Below are 21,146 nucleotides of genomic sequence, written 5' to 3' on the forward strand. Positions count from 1 at the left end.
ATGCTCAAGAAACGAACGAAAAGGAAAAACGAAGAAGAAGAAGAAGAAGACGAAGAAGAAGAAGAAGAAGAGGAAGCAGAAGAGGAAGAAGAAGAAAGTAACTCGAATGTATGCGTAGTATATTGGTCACGTTTTTATTAACGAAACTCTCGGTCGCCAAATTGATGAAGACATTCATCGTCACCGCGTTCCCGCCAATTAGCCGGGAGACGGTGTGTGCTGCAGTGTGCAAATCACGTGAACGAGGCGCAAGCGTGTGTCCTTTGTACGCGTGCGTGCGCGTGCGTGCGCTCGTGAATGACGGTTGATGGTTTTCAAAGAAAGCTTCATCATCGTCGTCGTCGTCGTTGTCGTCGTCGTCATCATCCTCATCCTCATCATCATCGTCGTCGTCGTCGTCGTCGTTGTCGTCGTTGTCGTCGTTGTCGTCGTCGTCATCATCCTCATCATCATCGTCGTCATCATCATCATCATCATCATCATCATCATCATCATCATCATCATCATCATCATCATCATCATCATCATCATCATCATCATCATCATCATCATCGTCATCATCATCATCATCATCATCATCATCATCGTCATCATCATCAACGTCAGAACCGCACATATAATCAAGAGCAGAATTCTTCATGCCGTAGAATAGTGCTTGTTCGATTATCGGCCTCGGGTCTTTATCAAATCCCATCGCATACCGGTACGCGTATGCCCATAGGTGGACGGGCTGTCATACACCGATGAAATCTTGCGCCAACGATCTGCCCAGAGATCCAGAGGGACGGGGGCCTGCGTCGTGTCATCCGATGCTACACGCGAAACAATCGTGCCCGCGTATCATGTTTTATTTATAACGCTCGCCTTATGATCTTCGGCCCGTGTTGCGTCTACGAATCCTGCTCCGACGCGACGCGGATCTATCGATGACTGTCTCTCTCGGTGTTGAATATTTGGGTCGGTGGAGATTGGGCTGAGACTGAGCAACAAATTGAGTGATTTGGGTCTGATAAGACATGATTAGTTAATTTGTTCTTGATGATTTGGAAGCGCTTTTGAATTTGAGAATTGAATTTCTTGGGGTTAAGTGATTGTTGAGTTGGTGATCAATTTGGAGTGAGATTTGAGAAGGTTGCTTTTTTGGCAATGATTTCTAGATAGAGGATACTGTAATGTGTGATATTGTTATCTGAGAAGTTTGTGTAAACAACGAATACTGGATTCCATCATTTATCACATCGGTTTTAGAAAAATTTTATCTTTTAGATCAAATATTGATAATATAATTAATATGATTGAAACTGATCTTTCGCGAAGCTTCGTTTAGACTTTAAACTTCAGACCATCTCTAAATCTACGCCAGATTTAGCGAAAGCTGAAGCAACAGGATTCGTTTCCGGAGGACCATGAAAAGGTCCAAACGAGCAAAACAGGCCACTTTAATTCTTCCTAGGGGTACTTCCTCTCCGCGATTCCCGACATCTGCGTGACACCCTTCCTACCGCCCTAAACCGCGCGTAAACAGTCCGGTGATAGACCAGTAACAGAGAAGCACCCCGAGACTTTACGATCCGGCGCCCGTTACTCGTTTCCTCTATTTTTGAAGACCGTCGCTCTCCACGTACGCGGCCGCCCCGTGGTACCCACGTGTACACCAGAATGGAATTTCCAGAGTGGTTAGCGAAGGCGGTCGTGTACGTGGGCAGAGGCGCGCGTACACATAGGGAGAACCATCAGGTTCCGGCGATACAGCTTTTTACGCACGGCTTCTTGCAAGGACACCCGATGTGGATCATCCTTAAGGCGTTCCGTGACCTTTTCTGATTCCCACATACATTTGCCACCGCATGACCCTTATTTGGAGAAAAATGTAAAGGAATGCGCACCGATGACTGTGTTCCCTCAGATTTTTCGTTTAGTCGGCTAATTAACTCCACGTGGTTGTTGTAAAAACAGAGGGATATTTAACACTAGAACTACTAGATGGGTCAAAATCACCCATTCTTGATTTCTTCTTTCACAATTATTGAAAAGATACAAATGCTCCTCGGAGAAATTACGAAGTAACTTGATTTAGTAACATACAAGATGCGGGATAAGCCGACTGACAGGTTATTAAACGTATTCTTCTAATTCTTATAGTAAAATAACAAAAAATTAATTTGACTGTTCGGTAGTTCTAGTGTTAAAAATGGCCAATGTATATGGTAGCAATTAATGTAAAAGTAACTTTAAGTAGATACTTTTTTAATGTTGCTTTCAGTCGAGAAGAGGTTCTATCGATAAATAGCGGCGTTAATTATTAAAACACCCTTTTTAAAACACTAAAATTCATGGGAATTTCAAAAATATGAGGACATTAAAATGTGGTCAATATTTCCGTTGGGAGCAATAGAAAAATTACCATTGAAAATCTACATGACTTTTTCAATACTCTTCTGAATCTAAAAGAGGTTATGTTGACAAATGGCGGCGCTATGTATTGAAACAACTCCTCCAGGAATTTCAGTATCATCAAGAAAATAAAAAACACATAACCTTTCAATATCTAATACCATCCTTCTGTATCTATATATAATTGACTTTTATCCCTTAATAACAATATACAATGATTATTTCTAACTATTAGTTTCCTCTAACAAAGTAGCTGACCATCCACGTTCCCCTACCGCAGCGCATTATCGCCCGTACACTCTTGCGCGAGACTAACGTTCACGGTTCGCAATTAACGCGAAATCCTCCCCGGGCGGGTGCAACGAACCGATCAACGCCAATTAAAAGATCCGCGAGCGAAGAGTCCACAGGTGGAAACAAACAGAACGTTCCAGTGCGGTCTTTCGGAATACCTGGCGCGCGGAGTTACAGAATTTATCCAATCGCTTCCGAACCAGTTCGAACGGAATAGCGGTGGCCAAATGCGAGCCGCTTCGATCGAAAATATTCAATTTAGAGCTAGAAACTGGGCAAGGCCTAAAAATCCCGGCAGCCACCAAAAGGATCGATGGAAAAGCCGAGCCGACCGGTCTGGTTAAACCAGTTGGCTAGGCCGTTTACTGCTCGTCGCGAATGTTGATTGCGGCGGAAAAATGATCAGCAAAACGGTGAAATTAACCGGTAGACTATCGGGCTCGCATGGCGCGTATTTAAACCACCGGGATGAAACAGTTCGAACCCTATTGCCGTTCGGTACGCCACGGGAAGGCTTATTACGAGCCTCTGCCCGCTTGGAATTCCGCGTCGCGTTAGATCGCGTGATTGTTAGATCACGAGGGAAATATGTCTAGATCATTTTTCTTTACCATTCAGAATATCATCTTCTCATATTTTTGTATTCTAGATAAAATGTAACTCAAATCGAATGGACAAGAGTATAGTAGTTTTATAGGAGGATTTTTTTTTTAAATTGGCAACCGATAATTATGACCAATAGGAATGAAATGATAGGTTAGAACTGATGTTGTTTTAAGAATTGAAATTTGTCGAAATACGATTGGTGATTATTATAGTGAAAATTTGTTAAATTTATGTTAGAAGTTCTTTTCTATATGTAACGAGACGAAATTGAATTGTTAATGTACGGAAGTACCAATGAGATCTCAAGGTTGGCTTCGTCGATGACAAGCGTATTTGATACGAGTTCAACGACCCGTGCTTCAAGACCGGCCAAGGTCACTCAAGGTCACATTGCGAAGTAATCTTGAAAGTGCAGCTCGTAACAGGATTACTCAATCGAAGTATGCGTTACGTAACATGGAGAAATCAAAGTAGGAATCAGTAGTTGCGATTTATTTAGAATCAATGATTCGTGAAAAGTATATAACTTTATTATTTAAGGATTTATAATATCGTGAAGAAACAGTTACCAGAATCTGTTTATAAATCACTTAAGATCTATAATGCCGTACCAATTATTAAATGAAATACATCATTATTTTAGCCGTACAGGTATTAAATATAATTTCACTTTAATCAGTGCGCTATTAATTTCTTAATCTAAGATCTCTATCATCGAAGAATTAAAAAGCTTTAACTTTATTAAACTCACTGTATAATATTCGCCACATTGTGGACTGGATGTTACAAGGCAAGGGCTTAAAACATCACGGTTGGACGCTTCGACCAATCCCGGTGATGTCGGTTACAAATTCCGGCGTATCAAAACGGTCATCGTGTATTGTGTCGAAAAACAATACAAAAAAGGCATGGCCGGACTAATTGGCGGTGCGATGAAAAGCGGGCAAAGTGTTACTTGTTGTATGCCTGTCGAAATCGATGGAATGAAGTTTCATATCGAATCAATGCAATCAAAAACCTGATCCCAGGAAGGGGGGGGGGGGCGAGAGTGAGATTCAAAGTGACGTAGAGGAAAAAATAGAATAGAACAATGGGAATGAACCAAAAGAATAGCAACAAAACTGAGCAATCAAAAGAAAAGAAAAGAAAGACAGTAAGGGCGGAATAATGGGGAAAAAAGTACAGCAAGAATATTAAAATAGAATATTGGTAATAAAAGTAACCATGAAAAACGGAACCATGACAATAAAAATAGAATGAAAAATGGGATTATGGCAATAAGAATAGAACAATCAGAAATAGAACTATGGCAATAAAAATAAAACAACGAAAAATGGAACTACGGCAATGAGAATAGAACAACCACAACTGATGAGGAACTCAATCAGATCCGGATGTTCCCATAAGGTAAAACGCGTAAAGGTTATCGATCGCGCGTGCACAAGGCCGCCAAGGTCCGACTATTAATTTAATTGTCGGATGGGAAGATGGAGAGAGGTGTGCTCCGAATGCGATCGCCGCGGCGTTTCGACAGTTCGACCGGTGACCGGTCGTGGAATTCAGCATCGCGGGAGGCGCGCGATCCCCGCTACCAATGCACGCCGCGGAATCCTGCGTCGTGCTGCAGTCGGGATCGACGATCGAGCCGATCGAGAAAAAGGGAGCGACCCCACCCCCCCCCTCTCCAACATCACGCAGTGCCCAATCGTTTATTTCTCGATTTTTCGTTTCGGACCTCTTTAGCGGGAAAAACGAGTTACCGTAAACGAATGTCGATTAATCGCCAATATAATTTCCTTGTTTACGCGTGAACTGTCGCCAACCGAGTTTCGACTAGTTTTTCGTTGGCGACTGGTACGGCGATCGAAGACGGTGGCCAACGGCTGAAGAAACCGAAGGAATTCCGCGACGCAGGTGTCGATTTAATAGACGTTTCTCGGACGTTACGTTTCATGGGCGAGCGAGCTTGGACGCCGATGACGTTCGGTGGGTCGCAAATTATCGTAACAGTACTCTTTTTCCGGTTTTTTGGTTGTTACGTTTAGTTGTTTTAGAAAATAGATTATTAATATTTTATATTCGAACTTTTTCGCCATGTTGAGTAATGCATATTTTTTATTTTATCAGTTAAATCGACGATTGAAAATTGAAATTAATGGAACATGAAATCACCCGCAGCCAGTGTTTAACTGTAAATTCAAACAGTTTGACCTTCAGTGCAATATACTGTTGGTGTGTCTGGGAGGCACATTTCGGGTACAACTCCAAACTTCGGCAGTGTCTGTGAGGAGTACTTCGAGTGCAAAAGGTTAACCCCTTGCCTTGTAACAACGTGTCGGATTCGTAGCGAAGATTTTAAAAGGAATCTAACAAGGATAAATATTACTCAATCCTTTGGAACTCAAATTAAATATTATTCTTCTGTCATAAATGATTATGCCTTTTTTTACTACCAATACTTATAATTTCTGTTTTTTTTAACACATTATTAATAGCAATATAGTTGTATCGATCATAGCTCAGAAGTAAATCATAGAGCAATGAGTTAATATTATTGATTAATTTTTGTAGTAACTTTCAACGTAAGTTATGTTGACAATTGAATGAACTTCTTTGCAATGTTGACTGTTGATGGATCAATCGTATGACGAGAATATCAAAACAAATTTAATAAATTTCAATGAAAATTAGAAGAATAATAGGAATTATACTGATTATTAGCAAATGTAGGTAGAAATCTTGATTATACAACTTAATAACAATAACACAAACAATTTCCGTGAACAAGTAACAAAACCAAAGCAACATTTATCATCGTGTCAGCAAATACACACCGCGCATACCGTCAACCCCGCGCAAACCCTAATAAGTCAAAGCGGCAACCGCGATAATTGCAGCCACTATTGAACCCTCGTTCACAACGAAATTTCCCATCAACCCTTGTTTGGTCAGATGGGGCGCAATATTTCCTAAAATCCGCGGAGAACGATCGCCGGTTTTTACGAACGAATACGTGAAACAAAGGAGGACGCGGCCCGCGTAGAAGTAACTCAGTTAAGAAAAAGGCACGCGCGGGACTCAAAACATCCGCAAAAAACAGGCTAAGTGTTCGGTTTTTGCTGAAAGTGTACGAGGAAATCGGCTCGGCGTGTTTTTGCTAGTTGACATTTCGGCCCCCCGGCGCGGCGCAGCAGTCAGAATGGCGGATGCCGCGCAAAGGGGTTGCGGAGAGAGGGTTGCACCGGCGGGCAGAGAAGGAATTCAATAATCTCTTTACCAGGGTGTCACGTAGGTGCCTGCAGTTGCCCCGGCAAGTTTTTTCGTTTATCACGTACGAATCGGGTAGGAGTTCCAGCGGACCGTGGGATCAAACAGGATTTCCGACAAGGTGCGGTAACCGAATACACACCGATCCCGTGCCTCCGACCGGCCGAGGTATTTCGACCGAGGAAAGTATTCTTTTCCAATCCATTTAACGATCGCTAGGTCAAACCCCCGGCTGGATACACTTCTCAGCAAACTGGACGCTGAGGGAGAAAAAGGATTGATCCGAGGATAGATCGGTGTCTTTCGACTGGAATTTTTTATTTGTTCAATGTTTCACTTGAGTTGTTTATTTGTTGTTTCGGATGCTGAGGATTGCTACATTGTGAATGGCTTGTGGCTGGTTTTGGATTTGTTGGTTGAAAGTGTGGCGAAGTTCTTAGCATTTTAGCTACCGGAGGTTATTGAATGGAATTTAAACAGTTGAGTTTAAGTGATTGACTACTAAGGATTAGGTACTAGAGTTTTCAATTTGGCAAGAATTTCTTTTGGAACATCTAGACATTTCAAATAATATATTAGGAATATATTTTTAAATTGAAATGAAGAAAATGAATTGAAATAGTATACATCAAACGTTTCGTAACGGATAATATATAATCTAAAAATATTAGGTTGGGGAAAAAGAAATCCATTATTTTTACGTGAACTTCAAGACTTTATTTAACATATTTCGGATTGTCCGATTTGGGTCAAATATGCACCGTTTTGTTCCATAATTTGTTGCCATTTTAAAGGTAGCTTCATAATGCCGCTCTCACAAAAGGCTCGGTCCCTATTGGCGAGAAACTCTAGTAATCGATTTTCACAATCTTCTCTTGATGCCAATTTCTTATCACTAAGGAAATTTTGCAATACAAGAAAAACATGATAATCGCTTAGTGCCAGGTCCGGACTATATGGTGGATGCATCAAAACTTCCCAACCAAGCTCCCGGAGTTTCTGGCGAGACACTGTAGACGTGTGTGGCCTGGCGTTGTCCTGGTAGAACACAACACCTCTCCTGTTGGCCAATTCTGGCCGTTTCTGGTCAATCGCTAGCTTCAAACGGTCCAGTCGTTGACAGTAGGCATCCGAATTTAGTGTTTGGCCATATGGAAGCAACTCATAATAAATGATTTCTTTCCAGTCGCACCAAATGCACAGCAGAACCTTCTTAGCCGTTAGTCGTGGTTTGACCACAATCGTTTTCGCATAATATTGTCGTATGTGACCCATTTCTCATCCCCAATCACCATCTGTTTAAGAAATGGGTCGATTTCATTCCGTTTGGATAAGGCTTCGCAGATGGAAATTCGATCCGTCATGTTTCTTTGTGTTAATTGGTGTGGCACCCAAACATCAAGCTTCTTTTTGAATCCAGCTTTATGCAAATGGTTTAAAACTGTTTTACGGTCGATCTTTAGCTCCTAGGAGATGCTACGACTGCTAACATGTCGGTCAACTTCGATTATTTCTGTGATTTTATCGGCATTTTCGACAACGGGCCTATATGTGCGAGGTGCATATTTAACATCAAGAATATCTGAACGGAATCGACGAAACCAAAATTGCACGTAATTAGCAGTTACAGTATCGGCACCATAAACACCATTCACAATTTCAGCCCCCTGGCTTGCATTTTCGCTTTTATCAAAGAAAAACTGTAAAATGTACCGAATTTTCTCTTTATTGATTTCCATTTTTAACACCCTGTAACTTACAACTGAATGGGCCAAACAAAAAACAGCAAAAGAATTTTTTTAGTGAGAAACGTCACCTTTCCAACGAGCATAAATCTGAAATTGTTTGATCGATACTTTACAAGATATCGATCACTACAGCCATCTACCGAAATATAATGGATTTCTTTTTCCTTAACTTAATACTTAAGGATTATTGCAGCTTAATAGGGAAACCTCTTCACGCTATATTAAATTTTAATTCTACCACTTCCTTTCTTCTTTTAAATCGAATATGTCAACGACAGACATACCTTCGTGAATTGAAAAGCTTTGAAAAAGAACATGACAGAAGCCTATATATTTCATACGACGGGAAAGTCTATACGCGTGATGCTTACAGCCCGCGTAATCGTCACCCATTAAATCCTCAGTTTTCTCACGGTCCGGTTTCGCGTGTCCTCATCGGCGGTCGCATAAATAATGTTATCAGTTCGAAAAGCGACATCGTTTTCTAGTGTACCTACGGCGACCGTTATCGTCCCGTCGAACGGAAAAAAACTCGAGATACCTCGTCACGGTCGTAGAAACGTGTCGTTGTCGCGTCTACCGATTAATAACAGGTTCCTAATAGCGCGTTGGGCGAAAGGACATGTAAATAAATAGATCGATGGTGCCAACAATGCTCACGCAAATTATATATATATATATATTGACAGTTTTCACTACTCCTAACCCTTTTCAACATCAAACACGTATCCCCAACTGTCGACTCGGTAATTACTGTTTGCAAACGTAGAACGTATTAAATTCAATTCGATCAATGTTCAAAATTCAATGAAACAACGTTCAAACTACAAAGTATAAAATCCAATAACAGATGATCACAAAGTTAAACGCAACAACACGAAACAACCGTATTAATCTTCTACTAAGTTACCAAGGATACCTCACAGAACCCAACCTCGAGACCATTCCCAAAAAATACATCGACAACAACAAAACACTACCATGAAAATAACTCCAAGTACTTATACTCCGCAAGAAATCCGATCCCCAGAAACATCGGCGCGACAAGAAGCTCCGGCAAATAATTACTTCCTTTATTCGCGGCGCGAATTAAAACAAGATTAAAGACTGGTACGAGGGACCGCCCGTTGGTCCTCGGCAGCGCTAACGAAACGCGTGGAATCGTAAAAGGAGCAAAACCCGGCGCGATCGAACGGAAAAAAGGCAACCGAAAAAAAGTACGGTATCTGGCCCCGTCCGTCCACCCGTCCACCTGTCCGTCCGTTCGTTCGTTCGTTCGTCGGTCCGTTTGGAACTGGTCCAGCATTCACTGCGTGCTACTTTGTTTCGCCCCGTTCGATCGGCTTTCCGGTGCGCGCCGCGGAAGAGGGACCGGCGGGATTAAAATTTCACGACACTCTCCCCCGCCAGCCGCTGGGCCCCGTACGGGGCCCAGCGACAATGTATCTGCGGCAGGGGTGAACACCAATTAAGACGTTACCTGCGCTAAGGCTGAAACTCGATAAGGGCCCGGGGCAGTGCAGTGGTACCCGCGGCCACTTAGACGAGCCGCGGCGCGTCCCCGCGTTCATAGAAGGAAGGGGACCGACCGGCAGCGGACACCAACGCCGCGGACGAACGGGAGGGAATCGGCCACCGTGGAACGGCGCTGGGATTCTCCGGTGTCACACGCGCCGCCGCCCTCTGCGCCGGCAGACCCCCGGCTCGTGTTTCGGTTTTCGGCTTTCCGAGAAACGTTCCGCGAGGCCCACCCGCCACCCGCCATCTTTTTCTCGCTTTCTCTAGGCCCCTCGGCGGGCTCACGGACCTGGACTGACATTGTCTTCGCGTCCCGCTGCACAATGAACCACCGTGCGGGGGTTGCCGATCGAAACGCTGGTTCCTGGAAGCTGACGGGTTCAGCTCGTTGTTAATGAGAGCCTTGGGAATGTTCAGGGATGTTACGGGGGTTTTCTTTTTCTTTTGACTCAGGTGAAATTTTGGAGAGCTTGAGTCGGTGTTGGGCAATTGATGAGAGATTTGAGGGTCATGCTGGTGGTACATAGGACTTTTGTAGTTGAGAGTGACCGTTAGTCGCCATGTTTGGTACAGTGGGATGATAATGTTCGGAGGTTAATATTAAAGTTTGTGTGATGTTCGCTATGCGAAATACTGAAATAACGCGCGAGTCCTCTGAAGAGTGATTGAAAGTTAAGAATAGGCGAAACGATAGATTTTTCCATTGCAATTGGAGGATTTGATCTTCCAATCTTCGAATTCTTGGCTCGTTTGATTTTAGTGTCAGTGGATACTAAATTTTGACAGTGAATAATCTTATTAATTGATTTTCTGTACAGAAAGTAGAAATTTAACTTTCTAGGCCTCGTTCTTATCTTTAGCTACCGGTATTTCGTTTTGGAGCCATTCGCCAAATCTACACTTCCATCATCCTATCTAATACGATAAAAATGTAATTTTATTAAAAATATTTCAACATATGAAATCTACTTGCGAAAACTCTCCGATCACGTGAACCAGCTCTCCATGAAAACGTCACTTAACTCGTCGTTCCGCCTTCACGGCCCAGGAATCAACGGGGCGACGTCTGACCGTGGAGTCGCGACGCGTTTTAGAAATAAAAATAGCTGATAACACGTTGCCGCAAAAAGGTTCAACCACTGGCAGCGGAGGATTTCTTTCCGCTCCGCAGATAGCATGGTATCACGTCGAACGGGAAGAGAGAAAGAAACGAGAGGGAAAGGGAGGGCTCGTCTGGTGGCGCCCGCGGACGACTGTTTTTGTCCCCTTATAATTTGGCAGCACTCGACGGTTCCCTCTGTGGACAGGACGCGCGGATGCCTCGCGAGGATCGCGGGGAATTCGCGGCGGCATCCGCTGAGAAATTGTATCGTTTACCATTTAAGTACCGGGATGTAGGATTCTTGTCCGGGTACGTCGAACCGCGGAAATATTTATTTGAGACGAGCGCCGCGCAATCTAGTAAATAAAATAACTCCGCCGCGTTTCTGACTGGCTCTGCAGATACCTTCTCCTGAATTACGATGTCGGAGTTGAAGTGACTTCCGTTGAGATAGAGATTCGATTCGAGTGGCATTTAATAGCTAATTTTCTTATTTTTATGGAAATATTATAGTATTTATACTATATTAACTAATAATATTCACCTGGGAAATAAAGTATATTGTTAATCAAATTTAATATCAGTAATTAAGTATTAGTAAATAATGATTATTAGCATGTGATATTTAAATATCGATAATTAAATACCAGTAGAATTAAAATATCTTGGACTCTATTGAGATTCTGGCAGTCCACTTGCAATTACAATTCTTAAGCTTAACTATTTAATATTATAGCAAATCAAAGTTAATCGTAAAATACTGTTAATAAAAGAGAAGGTTAAAGGATAGTACAATGTTTGTTGTAAATCGATGTAAGAAGGATCGATCAATGATTAAGTGAATTCGGTGTAGATTGTTTATCAGAAATCTCGTCAAACGAGACCGACGTGCATTCCGACGGTCACTTACCGTCTCCCACCCGTGCCTTGAATCGAAAGTGAATCCGAGAAGAAGCAAGAGGGTAAGCTGAAATTTGACGATGAAAAGTTTTCTGTCCGGTCGAAAGAAAGCTGCGCTCGGTGTGTCGTGGCACGCATAACAATGCACGGCATACCACGATTTGCGGTTCCGAAGGGATAAAAGTACGGTGCAAAACACTTCTGAGAAAAATTCTGCCGGTGGATCGGCCGCGCACCGGCGTTCTTTTTCTTATCGGGGAACGTTTTTGTAAAATACAGGGCGCGGGCCGCCTCGGACCTTCGCCCCTAACGATATAAGTAGAAGGAGACCTTTGATTAAATCAAATTTATACGCATCATCGTAATTTCGGTTTTCAACAGTGCGATAGTCTTTCCAAATTTTTGCTATCGTAACCCGAATTCTCGTGGATCCCTTCGAAATTTCTTAATAGAAAACGGACTTTAACATCACCAAGAAATAGCGATAATTTCGAAGTAAAGATAAAATGAATTCTGATTGAAATAAGTGTCTCGTAACACTAGTGTCTTGATAACAAAAATGTGGTAGTAAACATGCTGCTGAATGAAAGATTTTTTTCGAATTGAATCATAAACTTCATTGAGTGTTTCCTTTAGCATGCTTTTCGCAGGAAAGTACAAAAAGCTTGGAAAAAAATGAGCACCGCTATTCATCAAGATCATCCACTCCCCATGAACAGTAGAGCTCCCACAAATAGTGCAGCCCACTCGAAAAACGCGATAGGACGGGCAACAATAACAACCGGTAACGCGTTTCTCTCGAGAAGAACGTCTAATTAAGCTGGTATCTTGTTAAGGTGAAATTGCGCGCGCGTTTCCCAGTTGTTTCATTTATTTCGTCTATCGCGATCATCACCATGGCGTGTACAGTAAGGTTAAAGCCTTTATTGACCCGCCGCTACAAAGATGTAACGCAATTTACAAGGATCACGCGGGCCCGTGGTAGTCCAATAAAATGAAAATTACGATCTGACGCATGTGATCTCTACCCGCGATCAAACTGCCGATTTGCACGCACTCGTTTTCAATAAATTATCCAAGCGGTATTGTACGAGAATCAACTGGTGGGGCCCGATTCGGTTAGCATGATTAAGTGCGGTCTCCGTCGTTGTGTTCGTGGAAAGACTAATTACCGCAACGTTTTTTTTTTTTCGAAAGGAGGAGCCGCGAAGTTATGAAATTTATAACGAAAAAGCGCGCTTTCGCGTACGCGCGGGTCGTTATGAAATTTTCGAATCCTCGAGGCGGGTTTACGACATCGTTAAATGTAAATTGTACTGGCCGGATTAAAGATCCGGCCGAAGATTCGTTAAACTCTGTAGCTTCGGGCGGGGAATGAACACTTCGCTGTGTTCAATCATCGGTGGGATCCCCGGATATAAAAGAATTATTATAATGGAAACTCGCGACCTTTTCGTGATGAGAAACCTCCGCGAAATTTATATTAAATCATGATAAGGAATTTCATTATACAATTTGCGAAGAATAAGAAATTATTACATTTTTAGCCGAATTATTTCTTTACTTTTGTTATAACTTCGAACGTATGCCACAAAGGAAACACAGTGCATAGTGTTATATTACCAGATTAACACGTTCGCCACCAGCGTCACATATTTGTGATGGCCGTAATCCTATATTTTACATAATAAAAATGAAATTAACCCTTTGCAGACGAAGATTCTTCGAAATATATAAAGCCTTTAACATGTGAAGCTAGATTACATATCAATTGCTTAATTAATAGAAAAGAAAGGAAACTACGTTCAGATCTCTTGCTGATCAACTAATAAGATCATTTGTTCGCGAGTTAGTCTTCCAAATACGAACATTTCATCTTACCGAAATGCCGACTTCCGTCCGCAAAGGGTTAATTCTATGGGTATTGTTATTAGAAATTATAAACTACGACATTATATTTAGTAACCCAATGACACGTTTCAGTTTCACTTTTTTAAATATTTTGTTTAGAAAATGTATTGGATTGAAGAAAATATTATTATTCGCTGGTAGGGAACGTATTAAGGCACCTTTTCAATGCAAAAATAATGCATTTCATTCAGTTCTATCATTGGGAATTCTTTTTGTGTACTCGATTACGTAAGACAATAATAAATATTATTCTACAATTTAACACTAGAACTACCAGGTAGGTCAAAATTACTGGTTTCGGTTTTTTTTGTTTCGCAATTATTGATATCTTTAAAGCATTGACTATTCGGAATGATTTTGACAATAAATAATGTCACTTGTATACTATAATGAATGTTTGAAGAAACCGAAAATAATCTGTCGTTACAATTTTTATAAGGATTACATGTCAATCATATTAACATGTTGAATGCCGTGGTCACCGTTGACCCCCAAGCAAATCGAATTACTATAATTCACTCAATTAAACAATGATTATTCGCAAACATTTCTATATTATAAATAATGCTACCCATTGCGGTGACATTCAGTTTGATGAACGTGCAATAATAATCCAATTCAGTCAAATGATTTAATATTATATTTCTTCCATTTTGTGTATTTTGCTCACCAGTGTTTAATATTATATTTTTTTGCATTTCCCGTTAACCTTTGTATACTGCATCAAAACGGGAAATATTGAAAGAAACTAACTTTGTTCCCTAATTTACATGTGACTTATTGATAAATTTATTTCAATGAATCTTGTCTACACGTAGCTAGAAAGTATTGAATATTTCAAGTGAAAAACTTTCGAGTGCAAAGGGTTAACCCTTTGACTTCCACGACAGTCACCGATGACCGGAGCTTTCAAATTACAACAAAATAATTATGACTTCAAAGTAATTTCGAAGTGGAATTGATTTCGAATACAAATTTTCCATAACGTAAATAACTGGATAATGGGGTAATATAAGAATTTTCATATCAAAGAATTAATAATTCTTGTTTTGTATCTTTGCTATAGGAAGGATAAATGTCACATAAAACGCTAATGCTTTTCGTGGAAGTCAACATGTTAAATGCTCGGTAGTTCTAGTGTTAACACATTGTAAGCGGGAAACGTAAAAGTACTATTTTCATGTACCGTAGTACTAAAGTATTAAATAAATACTTATATAGCTTCATTAACATTTTTGACAAAAGTAGATAGTTGATTCCTTTTGCGTACGGTTGAAATTATTCCTATTTGCAATAGCAACTCTCGAAAATATGTTGAATAATAAATAAATGAATTGAATGTAACTGATATAATGAAATGAACAAAATGGCCCGCACGCAATGTGTTGAGCCGTAAAACGTTCAACTCACTAAATTTTCGTCGATACAACAGATTCCACGGTGTAAGAGATCCAGTAAGACGAGTAGTCTGTTCCAAGTCTGATCTAGGCGTTCGTGAGTGGCGGTGAAAAAGGCGCCATCTCTAGACGCGCGGTGCGCAGTTGAAATGCGCGCCAGTTCATTATGCCGTAGGTTACAGCTAGATGGTGTACGGAAGGACAGGCGAGGACGCTGCTCGCCGCGTTTGTGCGCGTGGAATGGTTGTTCGTCTGACACGAGTGTTGGAAATCCCCTCGCGAAAATGGCGAGCAGCATTAAGATCGACCAGGAATCCTCGCTGTCAGCGCGGGAGAGGTTCGATGTGGTACAGAGGCTGCAGGCCGGGACACCGATCGGCCGGATAGCTGGTGAGTTTGACATTCACCCCACCACCGCGCGCCGCATCAGGCGGAGCGCAGTAACGGTATGCCAACCGGCTGAACAGAAGGATATAATGTGGATGCGGGAAAGCACACGGAAGCCAGGCGACGAGGATGTGGACTTGCGGCTGTACTCCTGGTACACGGAGCAAAACGCGGCCAGCCCGTCGGTCACGGACTCTTTGCTTTGGGAAAAAGCGGTACAGCTACAAAAGGAGCTCGGCGGGCCGACGATCAGCAGAGGCTGGCTCACGAATTTCAAGGAACGCCATAGTATAAACCTCGACGATCAGGCGGGAAATTCAAACTCCTATACAGAGGTGTATGTGAAAGAGGAGGTAATGCTGGACGAAATAACGGACCTAGACACACCGGTAGATGGGAATCTACCAATCGAAGTACATCCAGAAGAATTTTTGAAAGACCTTACCGAGCGACTCAATGGCGTAACAAGGAAGAACGTTTATTATATGAAAAACACGTTTCTAGCGTGGAAAGCGTTCCCCACGAAGCTCTTAGAACAGTGCCAAAGGAAGAAGAGCAAAGGCGCGAAATTCAAAAGCGACCGAGTAACCGTCAGCCTGTGTTGCAATGTGTCCGGTTGTCGTAAGCTTGAACCCTTGTTTATTTACAGAATCGAGAAGCCGAAAGCGTTGAAGCATTGCAGGGACAGGTTGCCTGTGCTTTTTAAGAGCCAGCCGGAAGCGCGTATGGATCGTGCGACGTTTCTTGACTGGTACGAGAATCATTTTAAACCGACCGTGAAGATACTTCAGTTCCCTGATAACGTCGGTAAAGTTGTTCTACTGCTGGAGGACGATCAGAGGCAGAGTTTAGGGTTACCTAGAGATTTTGGGCAGGCTGATGACATTCAGATTATGTTCTTCCCCGTAGCCGGTGCCTCGCTCTTGCAACCCCTCGAGCAAGAGGTAGCCGAAAAGACTAAACGGTCCTACCGGTTGAAAATGTTGGGCCGTGTTTTAAACTTTCCGGGCGGTGTACGAAAATTTTACTTCGACTATGATCTCAAAGATTGTATTGATCTGTTCGCCGAAGCGTGGACTGAAGTTAGCGCCGCAACCGTTGAACAAGCCTGGAATCGGATCATCAACAAAATCCCTGATGTTGTTCCGATAAAAGAGGAGCCGGTTGATCCTTTGGAACCCAATCTACAGGACATCATTGGCGTCATCTCTGGGGAGCAACAACCTAAAGAGTCTGTCAATGAATTTTTATACCGATGCGAGGAAGCGGAAAAGAATTTCATGAAGTACGATGAAACGAGGAATGACGACGACGACGATGACGATGATAATTACGACGACGATAGCGATGAAGACATGGACGAGTTCGATAGTGAAACTAAAGTACCCACTGAACAAGTAATGAAGAAAGCGTTCGACACTCTCTTGAGATGGTCGAAACTGCAACCACAGTATATTCAGCTCCAAGTCGAATACTTGAAGAATTATTATGAAAGTACTATTAGTAACAAATAAAACAGAAATACACATTTTAAATGTATGGATGTAAAAATGTGTGGAAGAAGGGGGAAATTTGTATGATGCATATGTACATAGAAAAAAGATTTTTTATTACTATGTAAATTATGAGCATTTAATATCTAGTTACTTTTAAATGTGCTCTTATATTTATCACGTTGAATGCCGCACGATTTCATAGAACAAAATACACAAAATGGAAAAGATATGATATCAAATCATTTGATTGAATTAAATTATTATTACTGCACGTTCATCTAACTGAATGTCATCGCATTAGGTAGCATTATTTATAATATAGAAATGTTTTTAAATAATCATCGTTTAATTGAGTGAACTATAGTAATCCAATTTTGTTGGGGGTCACCGGTGACCCTCACGGCATTCAACGTGTTATAGTCCTTTTCCCTATCAACCGGAGTAATTTTCATTTTATTCATTGATATATTATACCTCATTTTTATCGGAAAAATTTGAATATATCTGTTCCGTTTGTCATTGGTAATGACTCGTCATACCGTGTGCCTTATTGGTTTCCATTCACTATGGTGGGAATGTCGACGTTCATGTTAGTATTATTTGAGACACAACTTTGTTTTCAATTCAATTTCTGTTTACATAACAATATTTTATTAGAGTTACTGCAGTAAATTTAATCTGGAAAAATGCTACCGACGTGTAACCATCGTTTGATTACCAAAAACAAAAAAATTAGTTGAACATGTCATCTATTAAAGATCTCATCAACCCAGTGATATTATTTAATAAATTCATAATAAATGAATACATTTTTTTCTATCATTGTCATTTATTTCTGACCGTCGGCTATAAACTGCTATTGGATAAAAAAGTTATAGAAACTGTAAATAAAGCGAAAATTACGAGAGAAGAATTTATAATGAATTATACATAAATATTATGAATAGAAGCGTTGAAATTAATTATTTGTTATTAGATCATGATTATTTTAAGACTTGTAAAAACTAATCAACGATTAATAAAATTAATGTTACATTAACATGTTATTTTTCTGAATAAAAATTTCAAAATATCTTTTTTATAGCTCAGTGATCTGGTTACACATGGTTGTACATAACATTCTCGAAAAGCCAGTCGCCGATAGCGTTTATACATCGGGTTTCCATTTAAAACCTGAAAGTTCACTTTTACTTTGTTCCGTTTACATCACTTTCTACTTTATTTTTATGAATCTGCCGATAAACCTTCGACTGTTCAAAATATTGCAGAACCTTAACAATGATTCGCAATAACTGTCATGTTCTCGAACAGGTATTTCCCTTCAATATTCTTGTCTATCCTTGAAAACATTCCTCATTCAACTTAACTCTAAAATATCTCCTAATTTCTATATCTTCTTTTCTGTTGGACTTCTCGTAGAGCAAACAGTGCACCTGTAATAGATTTCGAAAGAACACAATTCCGGTAATATATTCATAAACGAACCACTTGATGGTTCAAAAAAAGGGAACGTGAGACCGTGGTGTTTTTTAAGGCGGGCCTTTTTTAGCAAAGATTTCTGTTCGCCTGTTTTACGCGCTCGATTGACCCAAGTCATATACCGATGACCTTGCGTTTAGCTGAATAACCTTTATGCGAGCGTACTCGAAGCTGAATTGAATCCAGTTCCACGAACTGAGTCGGTGCGGTCTTCTTCTATACGCTCGCTTTCATCCTTCGGTCGAACGCTCGCTTTATATTTACCGATATTAAGTTCACGTTAGAAAGAAGAACCTGCAGGAACATCCGGAAGGTCTTAGCACCGATTCAAATTCTATCCACGTGAACTAAATTTCGGGTATTATTATAACGGTATGGCAATTGTCCCCAATAACAATTATCGTGGACAACGATCAGTGGAGTTCGGTTTTTTGAATCGTGTAAAGTCCGAAAATTCTGTTGTGATCTTTATTACTAAACGTGCCAAACTGTGAAAGTATGAATCACGAGTGTTGATCTTGCAAATAAGGATGATAGACGTAATAGGTAGGCAATTTTTTAAAATTAATGTAATTCATGCATTAGTTGTGTTAATAATATTCGCTAAACTTCTTGTTTTAAAAATTCAGTAGACTAACTTAGTTAACAATGAGATTGTTAATCATTAAATAAACCAATTCAGTTATACGTTTGTTATTACACCAAATATTTGGAAATTTATAATGCGATATAGTTTTGTATTTTATCTGTAGATAATATTATAAAATATTGATGTTATAACGTTGTACTATAATGTATTAAATTATGTAATTTGTTATAGTTTTGCATTTAGATTGAATATTATATCCTATGTTCGATTTGAAATTAATGGATTCTAAAGATTTATAATAGAGAATACTTCGTATTTGCAGAAATTGTAATTCAATTATATAAATATTCGAATTACATTCTAGCAATTGAAAAAATACATTTTATGTTTTGTATTTGAACATATTCAGTTCCAGGCTGTGCAACATTTAGATTATGAATGCTTTATATTATACGTGTGGTAACCCTGTCCGAAGTGGAATTTTCACATCACTGACTAATGTTGGCAAACTCTAACCTAACTCAGTCATAACCTGTACATTGTCATCTATTTATGTGGAATTTAATATTTTTTCGGTAATTTTATCGAATTGACCTCGCAAAATGTCGGAGCGAAAAGTATTAAACGTAAGTAATATCCTATGTTATTAAAAACACTGAATTCGAAAGAGGAATCAAGCACATATGTTCTGTTGATGTTGTGTTTATACTTTTAATTTAATAAATTATGTACGATTTTTATATTTTAGAAATATTATCCTCCGGATTTCGATCCGTCGAAGATACCTCGTATGAAATTAGCCCGAAATAGGCAATACACGGTACGTCTGATGGCTCCCTTCAACATGAGATGTAAAACTTGTGGAGAATACATTTATAAAGGAAAGAAATTTAATGCCCGCAAAGAAGATGTTGAAGGTGATGACTACTTAGGAATACGAATTTACAGGTTCTATATCAAATGCACCAGATGCCTCCAAGAAATCAGTTTCAAAACAGATCCAAAGAATACAGACTATGAGATCGAAGCAGGTGCAACAAGGAATTTTATGGCATTAAAATTGGCAGAAGAGCAAGCACAGAGGGAAGAGGATGAAGAAAAAGAAGAAGAGGCTACCAATCCTATGAAGCTCCTAGAAAAAAGAACGCTACAATCCAAGCAGGAATTGGAATTATTAGAATCTTTAGAAGAGTTGAAAGATTTAAATCGCAGACAACAAACTATTGACTATGATCAGATGTTAGAACAGTTTGACACAGAAACAGCTAAACTTAGAACAGAAAAGGAACAAGAAGAATACGATGAAGAGTATATTAAATCAGTATTTGGTAAGAAACAAACAAATGGAGTTGTTGTGGAAGAAGAAATAGTTGAATTAGATGAACAGGAAAGAAATGAGCCACCAAAGAAAATAATGAAAACCAGCAAAAAGAAAGAAAACAGTGGTAGCATTTCAAGAACAGAGGAAAAAAATGTAAATATAATTGCATTACTATTAATTATTAATACACAAATGACACATGTCAATAATATTTTTTTTTATTCTAGGCTAAATCTAGTCAATCTACAAAAATATCTGATACATCACTTTGGTCCAAAAATGTGGGACCATCGTCAAGTAAAAAAAATATATTAGCAATTGTGAAAAGAAAAACAAATTTAGGTGTAAAAGTGAATTCAAGTTCTCCACACAGTAATACAGAGAAAGAAGAAGCACAAACTGAGACTGTAGAAGAAACAATTGCTCCTACCAAGAACAACAGTAATAACAATGTAAATGTTAGCAAGTCAGAAACTGCAGATAGTAAATTAAATAATACTCACAATGCTTTATCCTTATTAGGAGCTTATTCTGACAGCAGTGAAAATGATAGTGATTAATACAGTGTTCAATTGTACATAAAATTAAATTTTATAAAATTTATTATAAAATACACTGTACCTATAAATAGAGTATACAAATATAAATAGGCATCATTGAATACACATATAAATTAAACATGATTGATTTGATACAACGAATTGACTCCAATAAATTTAAAATCTGAATTAATAATC

The 21,146-nt window shown here is 39.9% G+C and overlaps 2 protein-coding genes across 2 annotated transcripts; one reads left to right on the forward strand and one right to left on the reverse strand.

Moving 5' to 3' along the window:
* Positions 1-7,281: 7,281 nt before the first annotated feature.
* Positions 7,282-7,836, reverse strand: LOC143175265 (mariner Mos1 transposase). The gene has a single exon (XM_076373564.1). The coding sequence runs from the start codon at positions 7,834-7,836 to the stop codon at positions 7,282-7,284; it is 555 nt and encodes a 184-aa protein (XP_076229679.1).
* An 11,702-nt stretch (positions 7,837-19,538) lies between these two features.
* LOC116427604 (splicing factor YJU2) lies at positions 19,539-21,144 on the forward strand. Its single transcript, XM_031978134.2, has 3 exons — positions 19,539-19,714; positions 19,837-20,562; positions 20,637-21,144. Exons 1-3 carry the CDS (start codon positions 19,691-19,693, stop codon positions 20,967-20,969), a joined length of 1,083 nt encoding a protein of 360 aa, XP_031833994.1. The 5' UTR covers positions 19,539-19,690; the 3' UTR covers positions 20,970-21,144.
* The last annotated feature ends 2 nt before the right edge of the window (positions 21,145-21,146 follow it).

The sequence above is a fragment of the Nomia melanderi genome, chromosome 1 (assembly GCF_051020985.1).
Source record: "Nomia melanderi isolate GNS246 chromosome 1, iyNomMela1, whole genome shotgun sequence".
NCBI lineage: Eukaryota > Metazoa > Arthropoda > Insecta > Hymenoptera > Halictidae > Nomia > Nomia melanderi.

Coding starts and splice junctions, on each gene's coding strand:
- LOC143175265 (XM_076373564.1), bottom strand. CDS start 7,836: ATGGGTCACATACGACAATATTATGCGAAAACGATTGTGGTCAAACCA.
- LOC116427604 (XM_031978134.2), top strand. CDS start 19,691: ATGTCGGAGCGAAAAGTATTAAAC. Junction 19,715..19,836: donor CGGAGCGAAAAGTATTAAAC/GTAAGTAATATC, acceptor TTTATATTTTAG/AAATATTATCCTCCGGATTT. Junction 20,563..20,636: donor CAAGAACAGAGGAAAAAAAT/GTAAATATAATT, acceptor TTTTTATTCTAG/GCTAAATCTAGTCAATCTAC.